The sequence below is a fragment of the Cynocephalus volans genome, chromosome 4 (genome assembly GCF_027409185.1).
Source record: "Cynocephalus volans isolate mCynVol1 chromosome 4, mCynVol1.pri, whole genome shotgun sequence".
NCBI lineage: Eukaryota > Metazoa > Chordata > Mammalia > Dermoptera > Cynocephalidae > Cynocephalus > Cynocephalus volans.
Genome location: NC_084463.1, coordinates 3302143 through 3324513, shown reverse-complemented (window position 1 = coordinate 3324513; position 22371 = coordinate 3302143). Strand labels below are relative to the sequence as shown.

The 22371-nt window shown below is 39.7% G+C and overlaps 1 protein-coding gene and 2 pseudogenes across 1 annotated transcript in view; 1 reads left to right on the top strand and 2 right to left on the bottom strand.

The window, feature by feature from the left end:
* Positions 1–22371, top strand: part of LOC134374908 (rho GTPase-activating protein 20-like) — a 113872-nt gene that overhangs the window by 22055 nt on the left and 69446 nt on the right. The window contains exon 3 of the mRNA XM_063093042.1: positions 8519–8530. Coding sequence (XP_062949112.1) covers positions 8519–8530 — 12 coding nt within the window. The remainder of the gene's footprint in view (positions 1–8518; positions 8531–22371) is intronic.
* LOC134377228 (ATP synthase membrane subunit K, mitochondrial-like) lies at positions 11038–15629 on the bottom strand (annotated as a pseudogene).
* Positions 15805–16761, bottom strand: LOC134374906 (uracil-DNA glycosylase-like; annotated as a pseudogene).

Genomic DNA, 22371 nt, shown 5'->3' with positions numbered 1-22371 from the left:
TTGTGTGACTGTTAAATGTGGTCAATTATCTGTTTCTTCTGCACAGGAGATGGGCAGAAATTAATTAAGTACTATCCATAAAATGCTATTAGAAAAATAATGCTATCAGGGTGAAAAGACCAGTATGGTAGCAGACTAAATTATTAATGATGAAAGAAATGGCAACATTTGTCTAAAACATGTTGATAAGATAGAAACACTATATGTGAATCTACAAAGCTAAATGAACATTCTAATGGAAGAGTATGGAGTGTAGTATAGTGTACTGGAGTGAGGGAGCCAGGTCGTTGGCTGCACAGACCCAGTTTGGTCCCAAGTTCGTCACTCACTATCTGTGTGATATCAGGCAAGTTACTTAATTACTTTGATCTTCCATTTTTCATCTTTATAATGGAAATAATAATATCTCACAAATTCTCTTACATAAATTTAAAAAGATTAAAAAAAACAAATTGATGTGTGAAATGCCTAGCACATTGTTGATAGTTAAGAATTCTGAGCTACTGTTGGTAAGAAAAATAACAGTAATTATTACTATGTAATTATGTGCTAATGGACAAATAAATTTTTATGAAAGGACAATTTCATTGCTCTGTGTAGTTATTTGATGTTTCATATAGGTGTAGTTTTAAAGGTAGTTTAAGCAGCAGAACAGTTGAAGGTCATTGTGATCTTTGTAGAATAACATAAAGTACTGTTATGTTTAATTTTAGTATCTAAAAGAGGAAAACTTTTTTTTGTAGATAGTAGGATTAAATAGCGGGGGTGGGGGAAAGAGAGAAAATTACAAATACAAACATCCACAAGCTAAAGCCAGCTCTCAAACTAAGCATAATCATGATCAGTTATTTCAAATTATTTCTTTAATATTCTTTTGCTCCTTTTATATGTTTTGTAGTCTGCTAATACTCAAAGCAAATCAGTAATGGGTTCCAACTTTTATGAAAAATTTGGGTGCAAATTGTTTAGAAACTGCCATCTATTAACTTATTTTTTTCCACAGCTTGAAGAAACATCAAGATTATTTCATTTTAATGGCAGAACATCTCTCATAATCTCCTTAGAGAACCAATTCAGGGATAGAGTTTGATACTATTGCATTAATTGGCTGCTTGCTAAAATAATACTAGGTATTTTCTTCTGTTATTAAAGTCACACCTACTGATGTTTAAACCCCAAACCTTAATTTACCATTTTTATTTGCATAAGAATGTACTGGAAAAAGCACTAGACTTGGCACATGAAGGCCCAAGTTTGAACTCATTCTCTTTCTAACTAAGCTTTTTGATAATAAACTTCCAAGGAATCTTTAGAATGTTCCTCTTGTGTAATTGAACATTAAGTTTTACCTGCCCTGTCAGTTGTATGTTTTATTTGGAAGTCAGAGTACTACCAATTTTCTCTAAAGCTGGGGAAGAAAAAGTATAATCACAAAAACAGAATAATTTAACATCATGTATTACCTAGAGGTGTGACACATACACAGCTGTGTGAATGTGAATTTTTGTTTCATTTAGAATTTAGCTTTCCTACTGTGCAATCTGAAGCTATAGAGACGGAAGCTATAAGCTCTGTGGACTCCCATCCTCTTTTCATTAATTGGTGTTTAACCTCCTTTGCGACTTTTAACATTTAGAGGGGTACTTCACGAAGATCATGGAAAAATGGAATTGAAGATTAATATGAATATTTCCATGAACTTTTTGAAGTACCTCATATGTTCTCACTCTACCATAAAGGAATTTATAAATATTAGACACGGTGTGTAGTAGCAATTCCTGTCCTTCTCAATGTTGTGAGCAGCAGAGCAGCCTCAGGTATGTCTTTAGAGTATGGATTAGAAATGATTTTCAAATCTGTAGAAAGTCATGTATACATACAGCATAATGATAATGAAAAAGTGCCCAGACTTAGAAAACTTGTTCATTCTAATGTTAATATGTGTTTAGTGTAATAGTGAATCATGATTATACTTTCATATTACTTCACGAAAATGAATTATTTGCTATCTATTCACTTTTTACATTGACCTAGTAGTTCATCAAAATATAAAAAAAGAAGTTATACATATACTTAGGATTGAGAATAGCCTTTTTATTATTAACACTTTATGTTTGGAGGCAAAGATAGTTTATAATTTTTGTGGTTTTTAAAAAATTTAAAACAGCATTCTTTTCAACTTAAGCTGGGTCATTTTGTTTTGCATTTTAAAATTGTGCTTATTTCTTTTTCTTATTTGAAAATGTTGGTATGACATTTTCTACCTATTTTGTGATGAATGGAAAACTAATGGGGAAATTATAAAGCAATTTAATAAAATAACATACTTTATAAGAATGACCTTTCATTGTTTTTTACTTAAGAAAAAATTGCCACTTTCCTAAGAATCCCTAGGATGAGGATTTCATATCCTCTGTAAAATCTGTTTTCAGATCAAGGGCAAGGGAAATAGTCTTTATTGCATTTTTTCTTCCTTTTAGTCTAACAGCCCACAAGTAAATGTCAGGTGTTGTACTAACCTCTTAGGTATATTATTTTATGTAATTCTTGTATCAGCTTTGTGATGGGTGTTCTCCTATTGTTTCTACTTTTAGATGAGAAAAATAAGAATTAGAAAGTATAAGTAGCTCAAAATTGCATAGCCAGTAAGTTGATAGAACTAAGATTTGATTCCAGATCTGTCTGACATATACTTCATGATGACAGATACTAATGCCCATCTTATCATGGGTACTCAGTAAATATTTATTGAACAATTAATGCCACATATCAGTTAGCTTTAAGAAATAAAACAGTAATGGATGTGTAGTCTATTTTACACATAGTAGATGTTTATATGTCGGTAATTTCCTTCCTCTACTTGTAGGAGAAAAGACTGAAAGAAAGGGAGGCCAGAAGAGAAGCCAACAGGAGACAAGCAAAGGTAAGGGTGTGTGTGTGTAATTTTTTTTCTTTCTTCCCAGCTCTATTAAGGTATATTTGACAAAACGACTTTATTTTTTAACTAGAATAATGTTTGTGATGTTGAAGTGGAATTGTAAATCCTCTTTTCAATATGTGTTTTATGCTTATATATAATGACATTCTACTTGAACTTAAGGCCATGTGGCCTGTTATTTACTTTCTCATATTAATTTCTTCCCTCTTTGATGCAGGATGAAAAATGCCTAAGATAACTTGTTCTCCGGGCTTTGCCCCACTATCCTTATCAGCTTTTTCTGTTATATTTTGTGCCTTTTAAATGCAAAAGACAGTAGACACTGTGGGCCAAACCTGATAGGATTTTCTTCTGTATCATCTTTAGGTAGACAGCTTATGTGAAGCCAATTTGATAATAGGTAACTCTGAAAGCATCCTCATCCTAGAGTCTAGGAGAAAGCACTCTTTACCTCCCACCTTCACTGTGTTCTGTAAACAGTAACTTTCAGCAAATTATATATATACATATATATTTTTCAGCAAATATGTAAATATATGGTTTCCCTCAAGTATATATGTACAATTATAAACATCATCCATATGCAGCTATGATTTCTATGTGGTGTGTTTGATGCTGAGAAAGGTTCAGCTTCTACATTCTGAGGATGTTTTGTAGGAATGATTTCCTAGAATTAGGGCCCAGTAACATATGTTATTTCTCATGCTGTATGTCATTGTGCTATGTCTGACTAGCCACGATTTCTCCTTGGCAGTTAGTAAAGATCCAATTCCCTTGAGTAAGCCCATAATGTTCTTTGTCACTTTTTTCCATGCTGGCCATAGCACTTAGAGAGTAAGTCAGAGATGATAACTCATGCTACAGTTCTGAAGGGGGAAGCAATTACTCAACAGTGGGAGATGAAAAGACTGCTTCTATTCAGTATTAAATATCACTCTGTCTTCAAAGGTGCCTGCAAATGAAAGCTCCAGTAGTATGCAGCCTGATTGCTAAATCAGGTGGTGGCTTCTGCATATGCTTTTAAAATGCAGACACAAACTGCCATGGCAGGGAAATTAGATCTTAGGGGCTATAGTGGGAAACATTTAAATTTAAGAAAAAAACCTTAAGTCTAGTGAAAGCATTTGATATTTATGAATATTGCATATTTAGCATAAAAATGAACCTATTTTATTTGTCTAAGAAGCTCTCATTTCTGCATATAAAAATGTAAAATGAAAGATATGATCTAGAGCCAAAGAAAGCCCTATTATTGTATTTCCTTCATGTGTGTTTGTGCATATTTGTATATATTACTAAATATGGTTTATTTTTTATACTTGATGCTGTATGCTTGATTTTTCATATTGGTTTAAGCTGTAAGAAATTGCTTTCGCCCTTGAGCCTGTCTCCTGGATCCTCCTCCTTTTATTCCCCTATAAATTGGTGTGTGTATTTGGTTTTAATAGTGGGTCAGCTGGAGAAATAAACCAAAAAACTGTAAAGGCTTTTTCACTGGGGTCTGTATCTAAAGTGAACTCTTCAAACCAAATACCTCTCTCGATTCCCTACTCCCCTTTCCATGTTTGTCCTGTGTGTGTGTTTCCTGACATTTAAGAAAGGAGGGGCACTTTCTAGTCAAGAGAAGGTCTCATTTTGGAATGAACGTAACCACTAAGGATTGCATTAGGAACAAAGAAGATGCCGTGCAGCTGACATGGCTTTGCTGCTCAGCCGGGACCTTTAACTAGACTGAGGCTGTTTAATTATTGCTCCAAAGAGTTCAGCTACCTCCGTTTCACATCTCTAGTCCGAGCGCTCGGAGAAGGCAGCCCCCTTGTGAGAGTGATATTACCAGAGGGATGAGTGGCTGGTTTGTAGCCAGGACTCAAACATTCCCAGGACACTGAGGACTGGCAGCAGTGACAGATTCAGGCTGACTGACAGCGCCTAAGGAATTGGCTTGAACCAACCTTTTTGCATCCAGTTTCTTTTCAAATGAAAGTGACAGGGGATGAAGGCTCTCATGGCTTTTCAGGTGCCCCTTAGAAACAGAACCAGAAGATATTATTTGGAGAGGCTGGAAAGAGAACACACACTCACGTGGAGTTGATGTAATCAGACACTGGTAAGAAGACTTCAGTATGAACAGGCAACAAATTGGGAAAGGCTGAGTAAAGGCTGGCAGGACAATTTCTGGGGGTTGCAGAAATTAGGGAAGTCTGCATAACTTTGCAGGCTGTCTCCATGAAACCTACTGGGGGGGGGGAGAAGTCACTCAAAAGATCTGAAAGAGCCCCAAGAAGCATTGACAGTGGCACAGAACTGAGTGGTGGGACAAGGCAAGAAATTCCACCCAGACTCTTCTCCATCTCCACTAAGGAACAAAAGCCTTAACCTGTTCAGGGAAGGGCTTTGGTGAGCACTCACTACAACTGGGGGAGGGGCGGGGCAGTCCTGGAAGAGGGGTAAGGTTATACATTGAGCTGCCCACAACTACAGCCAGGGAAGGGGTAGGGGAACTGAGAAGGCTGTACCCAAGACCCCGGTCACTGGACACACCCAAAACTGAGCCTTACTAAGAATAAGAGGCAGGATTCCACCAGCATCACACATGTCCCAGTCAAAAAGCTTCAAACAGATGCCAACAGCCGAATACTGTTGGGAAAAGAACAGGATAGTAACAAGAATGTGCAAAGAGACCCTTTGTGAAGTACAGCAAAGAGGGAAGACTTAAAACTCAAAATTACAGACATTGCTCTGGTAAACCACCCTCCACCCTGGAAACAAGCCATCTCTAAAAAATCTGAAGCCCGTGGTACACAGAAGATAACCTTAATAAACATAACAACAATAAGTTATAAACCGAGGCCAACTCTGAACAAAAGTAATGCAAACCACAGCATTAAAGGCCTAGTGAAAAGGGAGGCATGCTCACTTCCAGGCCTAAAAACAATGTACTTCAATCTGCACTGTCCTGTACAACATGTCTGGCTTTGAAAAAATAATTATAAAGCATACAAAAAAGCACACACACACAAAATACAGCAAGAGACAAAGCATTCATTAAAACAAGACTCAGACATGATGTGGGTGTTGGAATTATCTGACAAGGAATTTAACTTTAGTATAACTTTAGATTTAACTTAAGATATCTTTAGTATGTTAAAGACTATATAACAGAAAAGATGGACAATATGCAAGATCAAATGGCTAATTTCAGCAGAGAGATTGAAACTACAAAATCAGTGAACTTGAAGATATTTCAATAGAAATCATCCAAACTGAAACACAAAGAGAAAAGAGTGGGGTTCGGGGCAAGGGACAGAACATCCAAGAAATGTGGGATAATATGAAACATTCTATCATACATGTGATTGGAATCCCAGAAAAAGAGAACAGAGCAGAAGAAATAATGAGTCAAGAATTTTCCAAAATTAATAACAGGCACCTAACCACAAATCCAAGCAGCTCAGAGAACATTAAAATTAATTAATTAATTAAATATCCTGGTCATATCACTTCCAAACTACTGAAAACAAAGAGCAAAAATCTTGAAGGCAGCCAGGGATAAAAGAAATATTACATGCAGAAGAACAAAGATAACCAGTACACCAGGCTTTTTGTGAGAAACCAGAAAACAGTGGCGTAATGTCTTTAAATCTTTGGGGAAAAAAAAGCTGCAAACTCAGAATTCTATACCCAGCAATGGTATCTTTCAAAAACAGAGGAGGAAATAAAGACTTCCTCAAGCAAAAATGGAGGAAATTCTTTGCCAGCAGACCTAACCCAGAAGAAATACTAAAGAAAATATTTTAGGAAGAAAGAATATGGTATCGGACCACAACTTGCATCTACAAAAGAACTGAAGAGCCCTGAAAATGGAATAAAGTGAAAGTAAAACAATCAGCTTTTACTTTATTTTTAACTGCAGTAAAAGATGACTAACTTTCAAATGTAAAAATAGCAATGCACTATGCATTTATGGTATATGTAAAAGCAAAGTGTAAAACATCAATAGCACAAAAGATGGGAGGGAAGAACTGGGATATACTGTGGAAAGTCCTTATACTATATTGTGAAGCAGTATATCATTAGAAGGCATACTCTGGATTAATTTAAAATGTATGCTGTAAACCCTAAGGCAACAACTATAAAAATTTTTTAAGAAGTATAAATAATAAGTCAGTAGAAGCGATAAAATGGAATCATAAAACATGCTCAATTAAACCCTAAGGAGGCAGAAAAAGAGGAAAAAGAAAACAAAGAATAAATGTGATGAACAGAAAACTGCTAGCAAGATGGCAGATCTTAACCAAATCTTATCAATAACCATCACTGGCTGCCTGGGGCCAGGGAAGGGGGATGTGCTGGCAAAGAACAGGAGGGAGTTCTGTGGGATGAGGGTCACAGTCTACATCTTAATTGGAGTGGTAGATATTTGCCAATACTCCTAGAACTACATGCTTAAAAGGGGTGCACCTTACTTATCATACCTCAGTAAAGTTTACCTTTCAAAGTAAAAAACAAAAAGAAAAGAAAAAACTACTAATTATGGGAAGGCATGATTAAAGCCAGGCTGTGCAGTTTCACTTACTAGCTAGGTCAACATGGGTGCTACCGAACCTCTCGGCCTCAGCTTCCTCACCTTAAATAAGGATAATGCTGCCTACCTGCCTCCTCAGCCTGAGTGAGGAGCAGGTGAATTAATACATGTAAGTGCTTAGAGTTCACTATCTGGCATGTGGTAAGAGATTCTCAAGTGTTAACTAGCATTACAATTAATAAGGAATAACCCCTGTTTCACACGTAAGATGAGAGATGTCTGCTCAGTGAGGGACATAGTCAATGTCTCTGCTGTGCTCAAATCAATATCACTTGACCATCAAGACACTAAGACTGAATAAAATAAAAATCACTGTGGATCAAACATCTCAAAAATATTCCACCTGTTCCCTGTATCTCTATTATCTCAAGGTATATTTTTCAAATTACTTGTTCTATTTTGGGGGTGAAGACACATTTTACTTTTTAAAATATTCACTCTATGTTTTTAGAGCTGTAAACTAAAATTAAACGAGAAGAGAATAGATGATCATGAGCTGAAATCCCTGGAAGCCTCCTCTCAGAGAAGCTGGCTCTTTTAGATTCACCTAATAACGGGGCTGCAGATCCTAGGACCAAACACTGCCTACTCAGACCTATGCTTGAAAGCTCTGTGCCAGGTCCTGTTAAAGAAGATGCCAAGGAATCACTCAGTTAAAAGCCTCTGTTCTCACATGAAAGTCTACCGTGGGTGCAAAGAAAGGTAAATGCAAATAAAATATAGTACCAGAAATATATTGATAGAGATAAACCTCATAAGGTTACAAACTAATCCATTTCACCTACATTCTATTTCCTCTTCGCAGTGCAGTGTTTATTGAAGACCTACAAGGTGCTGTAGAATGATCCAAAGACCAAATATATGCTTTGGCTCTTGGGAAAACGGCATGGGGCTGGCAGGTTGGCTCGGTTGGTTAGAGTGTCATGTTATTACCACCAAGGTCAAGGGTTCAGATCCCTGTACTGGCTACCCACCAAAAAAAAGAAAAAGAAAAGAAAAGAAAAATGGTATGGGAACAAACTGTTTCAATATAGTGGAACGAAAGAGTACTGTACATACATGTTGCTACAGAAGTACACAACAGAGGCTTGGACAACTCACATCAGGCTACAGTGCTAAGTGCCAGGCATTGTGCTAAATGCTACGCAGATGCTCTTCGACCTACAACAGGGCTACGTCCCAATAAATCCATTGTAAGTTGAAAATACCATAAGCTGAAAATGCATTTAATACACCTAACCTACTGAGCATCATAGCTTAGCCTAGCCTACCTTAAACGTACTCAGAACATTTACATTAGCTTACAGTTGGGCAACATTGTCTAACACAAAGCTTATTTTATAATAAAGTGTTGAATATCTCAGTAATTTATTGAATTCTGTACTGAAAATAAAAAACAATGGTTCTAGGGTTCCCAAGCATGGTTTCTTCTGAATATCACTTTCGCACCATTGTAAAGTCCAAAACTGGTAAGTTGAACCACCTTAAGTCAGGAACCATCTGTACGTGTATTTTCCCTTTTAGTCCTTACAATGACTCCCAAGGTACGCACTATTACCCTCATTTTAAAGTTGTGAAAACTAAGGAACAGAACCATGAAGAAGCCTCACTTAACATCACAGACCTAGGATCTGAATCCAGGCAGTCTGAATCTGGGACCTGTTCTCAGCAACAATACAATTAACTGCCTCTCTTCAAATACACTTGCCTGTGAGGATTAAGGAAGGCTTCCTCCCCTCATCACCTACCTGGAAAATGCCCTTCATCTTTCAATATAGTTCACGCATCATCTTCTCTTTAAAACCCGACTCTCTTCTGCCATACTCGCCTGGTTTCAGCAGTTAGCAATGTCCTCCTTTCTGTTCTCACAGCCTTTATCATAGAGCTTTCTCACTACATGTGCTTGTCTCTCCCCTCCCCCGCAATGAATTCACTGCAAACTCCCTGAGACCAGAGACTTCGTTCCAATCACCTTCCTTCAACTAACACTTTCCACAATACTGCTCTTAGAACTGGCAGTATCTGTTGAAAGGACAAGCAAGAAAAGACTCTCCAGTCTTCTTGGGCTTATAATTCTATCACACCCAAAGGCTTTCAAAATAACTGTAGCAGATAAGAAAAGCTTGAATGCCTGACCACAGGACACCAAGTGATCATGCTATTTGAGCATAACTGGATACCCTGCATGCTGGCTGAGTACCCCAAGATCAAGAAGAAAGGAAAGCACATGAGAATCAGGATCAGAAACGCCATCCTCCTGCAATGTCCTACAGCACCCACTACTGACAAAACTTAGCATACCAGCTGGCAAAAGAGAAATGCTTACAGGGTCCAGCTCAAGAAACACAAAGACAGCACTGAAGGGTGAGTGTGGAGCCAAGAGGCAATAAACTGGTAACTGGCATGCTGATAATCCCCTGCTCTCATATGTGCTGGTTACTTATATACTGCCTTTCCACTCCACGTTCACCCTTTTTGCTTATTCAGTAAAAATGGAGCTGGGCCTTATAAATAGTTCTCCTTTGCTGCCAGTAAGATGTTAGGCCTCATCAGTAGAGGAAGCTGGAGGAGCAATGCAAGAGGAAAGGGTTTCTCTGGTTCTGCAAGAACAAGGCTGCCAGGCTCCTGGAGAAAGCACATCTTTCTCCTCCACTGCTCAGACTGCAGTTTCTTCCATGCTAGATGTCTGCAGGACATAGCTTCTCCAGCGTCTGGCAACATGTGCTTTCTCCAGTTCTGAACTTGGGAAGCAGCACTGTAGCCAGGACTCCCAGAGAACATGGGCCTGCCCCCAGACTAGGTAACTGCTCCTGCACTCTCCTCAGCCCCATGCCTCTATCCATCAGAAGTCTTGCAGGGCCACCTGTGTAGTGAGCCTGCTACCCAACCTTCATCCCACACAGTGCCCTGGAGCTGCCCTGGCCCAAGTCACATACAGAAGTGTGTGAGTTCCTGCAGAAGTGGACTACGGCTCCAGCAATGGCACCCTGGCCGAGTCTCCACATCTGTACATCAACTATGTCTTACTGGAGGCTTAGAGGCTTGTTTCCCATGGCCCTCCCAACAGACAACACACACTCCTGGTCTCACACCCACAGGGGCACCCTGAATGCTGCTGCACACCCATCCACCAGTCTCAGTTCACTGTGCCCGAGATTGCTCCTGCTTTCCTGGTGACTGTGGACCTGCTCTGGCCCAGGCGACCCAGCCAACCAGTTGACTGCAACACCACTTTCTCCACAAGGTCTGAACCCCAGTCTTGCTTGAAGAGAGACCCTCTTCCAAGTGTGTCCTTCCTTGGGTGCTATCCCTCAGCCCTAGAGAAGCCTTTAGAATTCTCTTTCAGTTTGCAGTTCTCTCCCATCATAGCTTAATAATTCTTTAATATATTAAACTTCCCTCATTTTCCCCCCAGGTTCATAATTTATGGTACAAACTGAATATCACAAGATGAGTTGACAATAGCTTCTCCAAGCACAGGAACTTACCACATGAGGTTTAGGTTAGAATCCATTTATGTTGCTTTCACAGTTGGAGTTTTTTGGACCCTACCTTGAAGTATAAGATCATCAAAGCAATGCCTCCGTATGTGACCAGTACACAGCATTCTACTTGTGAGAGTGTAAGAGTCGAAACATTTTCTGATACCAGTGAAGTGGAATTGGGCATCAGTTTCTGGACTGCCATGATTTCAATCTGGCCAAAGCCACAAATTCTGCAGCCGGTGTCCTTCAATGTAGGCCAAACTTCCCTTGTTTAAATGACTGTGTCTGCATGAGGCACCCTGCTGTGTGCCAGGACCGGGTCTAGTGTGGAGAGCTCCTCATCTTGGGAAACAGGGAGCAGTCAGAAAGGCAGCTGCCCCCTTGCCCATCATGCAATATGCATTCATGGGGAACCCAGTGCTAAAAATATCAATAATTTTTTTAAAAATTAAAAAAATAAATTACTGTGTAGTTCTGTCACCTGATTGGACCTAGACTGTACAGTATGTTGTTCCTCAATGTCACCGTTGTACTGAAGGACTGTTAGGACACAACAGTCCAAGGAGTTCATTTTATGACCAGTGTGAAGTGATGGGCTCCTGATCATGGGATTTACTTCTTGTGTCACATACCCTCCATCATCCAGAAGCAACTGGCTCTAGAGGATGGCAGAATGGCCTCTTGGGGACCCAGAGCACCAGATGAGAGACTTCTGGTGTCAAAGAAGTGTCCCACAAGATGCAGTATATATTCTGCACAAATGACCAATACATGGTGCTTGTTCTCCTATGGCCAGATATACAGATTTGGAAAAGAAGGGTCTGAATGAGAGGAGCACCTCTCACTGCTACACCGAATGACCAATCCAGGAAAATTTTCCTTCCCATCGCTATCCTCTGGGTTCTGCAAGTTTAGAGGTCTTAGCATCCAAAAGTTGAACAGGTGTACCAGCTGATAATAGTTTTAGTATACCAGAAGTTGAGCCTGAGTATCTGGACTATTCATGCCTCTGAATCAACAGGTTAAAAAAAAAAAAGTTTTAGGGTGTTGACTGGAAGGAATGACATTACAGATTACAGCAACTCAAAGAAGCAGAATCACTAAGAACTAGATGTTTGAGAATAAAACTGGAGGGTACCCCACAAAATTAAAAAAAAAAACCACCCTAACCAGAGATGGTGATGGTCAAAGGTAAAAAGAATGTGAAATAGATAGCAGAATCGCAAAAAGTATGTTTTAAAAAATATGTACTGTATTTCTAAACTTCCTTCCAAAATGTTGACACCTCTTCCAATTCACACTAATTATCACATTAATGCTGACAATTTTTCTCTGGCCATCTGAATCATCTGAATTTCTGTGATAAAACAGAATGGAAAAAATTATAATAATAAAACATTACTGGAGAACTATATGTCTCTCCCCAAACAAAATTTAGTAAGCAATGATTGTTTTAATTTTTTCATTATTTTTAAACAATTTTTTTGGCAGCTGGCTGGTGCAGGGATCCAAACCCTTGATCTTGGTGTTATCAACACTGCACTCTAACCAATTGAGCTGACCCGTCAGTCCAGCAATAGTTGTTTTCAGACCTACACATGCTCTCAAATAAAATATGCCTAAAAAATCAGGAATAAATTAATGAGGGGCAGACTAGAAGAATTGCCTTTCATCGCATCTCCATCAGTGCTTTCATCATCACGGGCAGACTAACACAAAGAGTATGAACATCAGTAATAGTTAAAAGGAGAAACTGCAGAAAGGTACAGAGCCTGGGACTTTGGAGCCAGGATGCCTGGATTTGAAACCCAACTTCACCTCCTAATAAGCTGCATAATCTTGAGAAGTCACTTAACCTTTGCGTAACTTAGTTTTCTCCTTCTGAGAAACAGAAATACCTCAGTAAGATGCTGAAAATAATGTGTTTTTTAAAGCAACACTGAATCCTACTGCTGCTCAGAAAACTTATACTTAAAATAGTGCAACAGTGATTGAAAGCTACTCATTATTTACCCTTGAGCAAAAAAAAAAAAAAGAAAGAAAGAAAGAAAGAAAGAAAGAAAAGAAAAATTAAATGAAAGACTTTAAAGCAAGCAAATGCAAATTAAAAAATTCATGGATCAGAAAAATATGAGCAACAGAGATTACTTCATTAACAGGAGATATGATCTTAGTGGAAACATGACTCAATATACAAACAAACATGTCAAAATACTTAATGCAAAAACCATTAAAATCTCCAGATAAAAATTAACAGAATTTCCCAATGGTCAAACAGAGCACCTGTCAATCTACACACAAATCAAGTAGACAAAAACATAAATGACAAATTTAAATAAGTCTTAATTATTGGATTTATGTCAAGCTCTAAAAAACCACTGACTACTTCTTTTGTCAAGCTCCATGAAATACTACAAAAACTGATCAAACACTATGCTACCCAAAAAACAAAAAACAAAAACCTGCATTCCAAAAAGCACAATTTATACAGGCTACATTCACTTACAAACAAACAAAAACAAAAACCAAAAGAAATATAAGCTTTATGAAAGTTCATACTACATATTTCAAAATCCAAGTCACTTCAATATTCAAAGTTCATAGAGAAGTATTGTAAGAAAGAAGTAATAAATCTATAACTACAAACCCACCAATATTTAATATCAGAGGACAGGAACAGTCATTAAATTCCCAGTACCTACCATAGTTATTAGCATATATCATGTATTAAGTAAAGGTCTGTTGAATGATGAGATGCAGAAAAACAACAAAACTGAGAACACATAGCAAAACCTTGGATGTCTGGCCAATGCCGTACTTAAAGTTAAGTTCATAGCTCTAACCTCCAGTATATTTTGAAGGAAGAAAAAAAAAAAAAACAGCTCAAGATTAGAAATCAATTCAGAAAGGCCCTAAAGAAAATGGGAAAGGGTTATTAGTAAATATTAAAACAAAAGTTAATGAATTAGAAAAAGAATAGAAGTGTTAAACAATAAAGTAGTTAAAACATGGCAAAATTCACTGACCTGTATACTTAAAATGGCTACAACAACAAATTTTAGGCTATATATATTTCACCACAATTGTAAAAATAGCTTTGAAAGAGGCAAATCTAAATAGGGAGGTGGCAGGGTATTGAAAACAAGAAAAATTACAGAAAGGAAAAAAAGAGAGAAAGAGAGAGAAAGAAAGAACACAAATACTACCTAAGTATCAAGTCCAGGAATGAATCCCAGTATGTGAAGTCAGTTAGAAGTTACTTAGTTAGTTACTTAGAAGAAAGATGAAGTGAATGAAGTTTTCTAAAAAAACTTTTCATTAAGTGAATGATTATCAAAATTGATTCAAGAAGAAACATTAAACTGAGAGCAATGACCATGAAGAAATTTCTGGGCCTAGAAAGTTTAATGGGTGTTGAACTTTTAAGGAACACAATATTCCTAAGCACTAACAATGTGCTTTTATTTCATGGTGTTGAAGATTAAATGCTCTACCACCAAAAACGTCTTAGAATTATGAATGGCATATGATAACAATTAACATTTACTTAGCCCTACTAAGGTTATCACTCCCTTATCTACCTCAGACTACATATATGTATATTCCAAGGCCATAATTTATTTATACTACTGTCCCAGTAAGTATGGATGTTCTGCAGTCAATTTATTTTGTGCAACAGACTACTGCCATCCTCAACAGAAACATCGGGATCTTCAAAAATAACTGCTATAACAAATAACTAAAAAATGTAAATGACTTCAGCAGAACTTTTTTTTTTTTTTTGAAAGTTCAACAATCTTTATTTCCAAACTCCAGCAGGGTTAACTCTTTAACTTGGCTAATAGCAAAAACATCTCTAACAAGATCAAAGATGGAGGTGCAGACCCAATAAAGATTCTCTCTTTAAAAAAAGGATTGGAAAAAAATATGTATCTGCATAAGTATTTTTTCAAAAAGTAAAATTCTCCAGTGTTGTAAAAAAAAGTATACCAGTGATTTCAGTCTATAAAAAACAGAACTTGGCAGTCTGTGCTGCCTTAAAAGCCCCAACTCAGGATAACCCTAGGAGAAAATCACCCATTTAAAAAAAAAATTTTTTTTTAAATCCCCTTTCTCCTCCCTTGCTCAACTTCCACCGCTTATTCCAAGAAACAGCCCCAAATTACAGGATAAACAAGACCCAGCTCATTTCTCTCAGCCTCTACCTGTTAAGACTCAAACCAAGGACTATTCCTATGGAATCTTCACCTCTACTACAATCAGGACGCCGTTCCCTATTTCCTGGGCCAGATTTCTAGAAACTTGCAAAACATCTCCCTGCTTCCTTCAAGGAGGAGCCTAAGGGCCCCTTGAAAGATCAAGAGGGCAGGCAGTTCTTCTGGAATGCCTGTGGGCTGCGCATGGGAAGAGCGTGCCTCCTTTATAACAAAAACAGCCAACACCTTATAAGCTGAAGTCTAACCTACCGGGTAAAAAGTAGCAGCAGGTACCAAACTACTTGCTGTACAAAAAGGTGCGCACCTCCCCCTTTACTTGTAAAGGTAAGGGAGCTGAAGAGAGCCAGGTGAGTATTTGACCTCATCTGAATTTTAGGCCAAAGCCATGGTGCAGAGAAAGACATTCGGTCTTTGCTGTTTCTGCCATTTGTGGCAGCCTAGTTCACGCTGCTTTCCGGAAGCTTTTTCCCTTTATGCAAGAGTACTTAAGAATTAATAGAGAACTTTTCCATTCAACTTCAGAACTGACAAATACTTCAATAGCAGTTTCTCAAAACCACCGATGGAGACAGAACACCCCTCAGTTCAGGATCACAGCTCCTTCCAGTCGATGGGCTTCTTGCCAGACTTCTGCAGCAGCTCGTTGGTTTTAGAAAAATGTCTGCATCCAAAGAACCCTCTATACACGGACAACGGGGAGGGATGAGCAGTCTGCAGTACATGGTGCCGCTTCCTGTCAATGGCACTGCCCTTCCTCTGAGCATAAGAGCTCCAGAGCAAGAAGACAAGGCCATTCGAATTTTGATTTAGCCAGGACACAACTGCATCAGTAAACTGCTCCCAACCTCTCTCCTTATGAGAATTGGCTTGATGGACCCGAACTGTGAGCACAGCATTGAGTAGGAGAACACCTTGTTTGGCCCACCCAGATAAATCTCCATGGCCAGGATGAACAAAACCATCGATGTCAGTAGACAGCTCTTTATAAATGTTTTCCAAACTGGGCGGAGGTGGAACAGGTCTTTGAACACTAAAGCAGAGCCCATGAGCTTGATTGGGTCCATGATATGGATCCTGTCCCAGGATGACAACCTTCACATCTCTTATGTCACACATTTGGGTCCATGTGAAGACTTGGTGTGGGGGTGGATAAACAGTATAATGTTTTCTTTCTTCTGCAACAAATCCCATTAGCTTTATAAAATACGGCTTCCCGAACTCTCCGCTGAGGTGCTTCTTCCAACTCTCACCAAAACCCACGGGCACGTTGCGGGCCGCGAGTCTGAGCAGGGCCGCGGGGCCTTGTTCCTCTGGATGCAGACCAGCTGCTCAGGGCTCAGCGGCGAGGAGGGCGGCGTGCCGGGCTCGTCCTGCTCAGCCCGGGCCTTCTTGGCGGGGCTGTCCGTTGCATCCCTGCTCTCCTCAGCTACGGCCGCCACGCCGGTCCCCGGGTCGGCCGGCTCGGGGGCTGCGGGCACGTCGCCGGCTGGCAGGACTCGGGGAGAAAAAGGAGTAGAGCGTCTTCTGGCCGATCATCCCGAAGCCGGGGAGGGGGCGAACGCGCGCCGCCCGGGGACCCGCGAGGCTGACGCTGGCTGTGGCGGTCCGAAATTGGCGCCAAACGGCCCGCGCATGCTCCGAGCGGTGGGCTTTGGGGGCTGGGGGCGGAGGGCTTAGTATGCATCAGAACTTTAATATATAAAATTAAATTCTGCCTCAAACTATGTACTGCACTTTTTGACATTACTGCACTTTTTTTTTTTGGGGGGGGGGGGTCTAGCCAGTACAAGGATCCAAACGCTTGACCTTGGTGTTACAAGACATTACTGTATTAATCACGAGTCTGCCATATTCAAAAGGACATCAACTCATGAGAATGTCACTGTTCACATGGCAAGAAAACAATAAAGCTGAAATGAAATGAGAGTGGCTGATGCATGGTCAGGTAAGCACACTTACTAGCTAGATGACTTCCAGACAAACCCAGGAATTTCAAAGGATTTGCTTCATTCAAATGCATTCCATAGCAAAACTGAGCACAGCATGCTATTCCTATGGTTTGAATGTCACCTCCAAAGCTCACGTTGAAACTTAATGCCCATTGCAACAGTATTAAAAGGGTAGGAAATGTGACTACGGTATTTGAGATGTGAGGCCTCTAAGAGGTGATTGGATCATGAGGGCTATGCCCTCACTAATGGATTAATCCATTTATTTTGTACAGATTCATTACTCCATTTATTAATGAAGAAGCACATTTGCACATTCTATTATTAAGAAAGAAGTGTGTTGTTAAGGAAGCACATTAGCACATTCTCCCTCTCACCATGTGATGCTCTGTGCCATCTCGGGACTCTGCAGAGAGTCCCCACCAGGAAGAAGGCCCTCATCAGCTGTGCTCCTGGACCTTGGACTTCCTGGTCTCCAGAATTGTAAGACATAAATTTTGTTTCTTTATAAATTACCCAGTTTCAGGTATTCTGTTATAAACAAAAAACGGACTAGGACAGGTACCAATTAGTTATATTAAAAAGAAAAAAATGAACATGTGGAATAAATATTACATGGGCCCCAAATATTCTCAGAATTTTGAAATATTTTAATACTCATGTCAATTACAAACTTCAGGGGACGTAATGGCACGTGAGCTGGACGCCTTCGCGAGGCTTGAGGCCCTCGGAATTCCTTTCAGAGTGTTCTAGCGTTCTGTCGCCCCTGACAACGACTGCACTGCCGTCTCTCGGTTCACTCCGGTACCGGCTGCCTTATTGATCTCTGAAGCTTAACCCGTCTCTGAAGTCTTAACCCATCTCCGAAGTCTTAACCCGTCTCTGAGTGACCCGCAGCCTCCCTCCCCATATCCACCCGCCGCCGGATCGGCAGCCCGGCTTCTCCCTCAGTCCGGGCCTGGGGCCTGGACTGGGGGGTCACCTTCCCCCAGCCCCTCTGCGTGCTTGGACCCTGAGTCCCCCAAGGTTGTCTGGGCGCGCATTGCCGCTTGGCAAGGTCATCTCCGAAGTCATCAGGACCGCAGGCGTCTGCGCGGGCGCAGCAGCCAGCCACTTAGAAGGTAGGTGGACGGGCTCAGCCCCTCACCTGGCCGTGGGGGCGCGGCTGCTCCGCGGTAATTTGGGGAGGGGAGGTGTTCCCGTGCCCAGCCAGACGGTCCTGGATCGACCCCAGGTCTCCGAGGTGGTGGTGAGAGTAGGAGGTGCGACTAAGGGTGCTAATGGTCGACACTCGGGTACATGGGGGTTTCGCTTGGCCTAGAGCCGGGCTGTGTGGGAGCCAGGGGCTGTGTCAGGGGATCACGAGGGCCGAGGTGGGGGGCCTTCGCCCTGCGCTCGTCCCCTGGCCCTCGGGACTCGGGCGTAGCTGGAGAGGGACCTGGGTGTCTGTGTGGGCGTGGGGGCGGCGAGCGTGTTCCCTGTCAAAGCTGGGAGGAGGGATGCAGGCAACTACTTGTAGCATTGCCATTCCAATGAACAGGGCCAGTGGTGTGGCGGGAGCATTCCAATCGGGGTCAGGTTTCCTTGGAATGGTTCCCTGAGCAAGTGCACATGGGCTGCTCTTAGACATTGATTTGGATGTTTCTAGCCGTGTCTGCCATATATACTTTTATTTGATTGTTTGTGGTAGGCAGGGCAAGTATTATGTCCATTTTAGAGAGAATCTGAGAAATTAAGAAATAAAGCTTGGGTCCAGAATTAAGGTCTAATGTCTTCTAGCCCAGTGCCCGTTCTTCTACATTACATAAATTCTCATGTTTATTGTTGTACTTCAAAGTGGTAATTGTCCCCTAGAAAGAGGAAAGAGCCAAAAGTGAAATAATTTATTTCTTAACCTCAGGAAGGAATTTATATTCCTTAACAGTAGTTTGTACTGTGATGACATTTGTTTTAGTTAAAAACTCACACTGATTCTGGATGAGATGATTTATGAGTAAATAGATCATACTTATCAGAGACCAAACTGACAATAGTAGGAAGTTTCAGCTTACCCAGTGGTCAAAACTTTGTTGTGATAATAGGGCCCAGAGACAAGGTGCAAGGTTAAAAGTAATTCTCTTTTTCTCTTGCAGAGCCAGGGTCTTTGAAGTATAATTGTTCAATGGCTTGGGTATGTCTCCACACATAAATGCTTCACAAATGTAGGGAAGACAAGAAAGAAATAGTTTATTGTTCACTAAATTGAACAGACTAGCCACAAAAGGATTAATTGTCAAATTTGAATAAGCCAATTTGTAAATTTGATTAAATATTTTAAATATTTTTTCCTAGCCTTAAAAACCTAGGGTTCTTTAAGAGCTTTCCTCAAAGCCCTTATTTTAATGGTATGCTTGTTTGTAATGCTTGAAAGTGACTTCAGCACCATTTCACTTAAATTCAACTAAAATGCATGAATGTTTTTTCTTCATAGTGATTGGAACAAAATAAAGCAAGAAAAATTGCTGTTTGCCTCTGACAAATCTTTCATTCTGTTCCTTTCTTTTGGTCTACTTTAATTTCCTTTAATTGCTGTGAGAAAAAAGAATGACCAGATTCAGACTGATTTAGAAGTTCCAAAAATGATACTGTATCTCTTGGTTGATATGAAGTTAAAATTTCATTGTATATACAGGTTTTTTTGTAAAAATATTTTGAGTTGTTGAAAATAAAACAAAACTTTAAAAAAATTTAGTTACCTGTTTATAACTTCATTTTTATACATAGGCACACTTTTTTACCACCTTAAAATCTCATGTATAAACAATGTTAATTCATTCACTTAATACACAACCACCCCCCTTCCCACCCCCATCTTCCCAAACCCTAAGTAGAGCAATAGAGGAGTAGAGGAGGAACGGTAGGAAACCACAATAGGCATGTTATGCTTCCCTAATAAATGGCTGTTTGTAAAAAGACAACAATTTTTGAAATTTCACCACTCTTAATTCCCATTTATAACTTCTTCCAAGCTCCTCCTCATCTTTTCCCATTTGGGGGCAGAGAAGTAGATAGATGCTACTTTATGTTTGTTTGTTTTCTAACTCACATAAAGTTCTTGTTTCGTTTTTGGGATTGCTTAACACTAGGTAAATGGTACTATATCAAGAAAACCATTTCCAAAAGATTAATGAAATTGTTTTTGTTTTTTGACTAATATACAGTTTCTCGATTTAAAAAAAAATTAAAAATAATTCAGTTCAAAATGGCATCCACTATGTGATTTTTAAACTTACAAAGAAAATATGCACTGTTTGAAGTTTACCTTCTGTTTCCTGTAAGGCAAAGAATAATAGTTATTCCTGTCACAGAACAATTGTGAAATTTGTTGGTGCTAATATAAGCATAACCTCAACCTGTCCTGATAAGTTTGTACTATTATACATTTGTAAATTAATCAATAGTTTCACTCTATTTTGATGTATTGCATTTCACACAGTTGTTATAAACAAGAAGAAAATTCAAGTCTTTGTTGCCTGACAACAGATTCTTTAATAGATTAGTGAATTTGTTTTGAAGTTACTATTGGCCACTTGCTCTGCTACACTTCTGAACAAAAGAAAGAGATATGTGTATTTGAATGAATTATACCTAAATCTATTTATTAAGCCCTGATTATATTAGCTGCTCTTAAGATTTTTTTATTGCTTACAAGAAAAAATGAATCCTGTGAATCCTAAATGCATGGTGCACGTAATGTTTCTTTTCTTACATATCCAGGGTAAATCTTTGGTGGACACTTAATGTGAGAATGTCAGAAATAGAAGGACTTAAGAAACTAAGTAGTCCAAATATTCTCATTTTGTAGGTAAGGAAATGGAGGCCCAGAGAAGTGACTGAATTGCCTTGGGTTTTATATCTCATTACTGGTAGAATAAGTCTGAATACAAACAGTAGGACCTTAGATTAAAAACAACATCTGCCTGTGGTTTGACTGCATTCTCGTCAATATGAATTTATCTGGAGGAGGTGGATACATTCAACATTTGGCTGCTTACACACTGACAGTTTTGGTAACTCAGAAAACACAGTCTAATCACTGTGTATGTAAAAGATCTACATTAAGTTTATGTGCAAAACTTCTATTTTAAAAGCACCTTTGCAGAAGAAAAATTTTCACCCTTCTTTGATTATATGTTCTCATGTTTAACAGCTATCACTTTCAGAAAGATTTCTTTATGTCAGAAGGTTTCATAATTTGGAGTCCCTGAATGCCTAAGGAATTTATTTTGGGGGGGGTCTGCGAACCCCCTGAAGTTGTATGCAAAACTTAGTTCACAGCTTTTGTTAATTTCTTAAAGAACCACATCCAGCATCAACATGGATTCCTGCTCTACAGGTTCGCCCCATTTCTTTTTGCCTCGTCTTCCTTGGAAGATGCTTACTTTCTCCATATTATAGGTTTTTATTAATTTGGAGACTATGACTGTTTCCAGTGAAGACTCTCAGATCATTTTACCTTTTTTCATAGGCTCTTTCTTTTCTCCACATTTTAAATCACTTTATGGCTGTCTTTTGAACTCTTTCCAAATTCTTTATAAATCTGAAAAAGCCAGGAGCTCAGAATTAAAAATCACGTACTAACAAAGTTTAGGATCTTGGATCTGATACTGAAATCAAAAGGTAGAGGAAGCAGACATAAAGCTGCTGAGATAGATCCTGGAATGACCCCCACTAGGTTAGGCCAGACCCTCAAGGTCAAAGCAGAGGGTAAGGGGCTCAGGTAAAGCTCACAGGATTAGGCACATTTCAAATTTCAAAGGACTAATTCTAAATAGGTCCTGAAAAATGGGAATCAGTGGTCAGAGCCCCTCAGATGTTCAGAATCTTGCCGAGCATTTGATGTAGAGATGCACGTGTGCCCAGGTGTTCCTTGGTTATTGTCTAATGTAATTGCTCATGTGCACCCAGGAGTTCTGGGTTATGGACTTAAGTGTAGAGGATGAGTGGCTCTGATCCACAGAGCCCCTCACCCCCTGGGATGCCCCCAGGCGGTGGGGGCGGCCATGGGGAGGCTTCTACTGCTGCTGGAGGCCATTGCTACAAGCTGTTGCTGCCAGTGTCCCCAGGATGTCCTGGGAGGCCACCACCACTGCTGCTTCTGCTGCTACTGCTGAGGACTGCCAGTGGCTCCCGGGATCTTTCCCAATTATGTAGCATG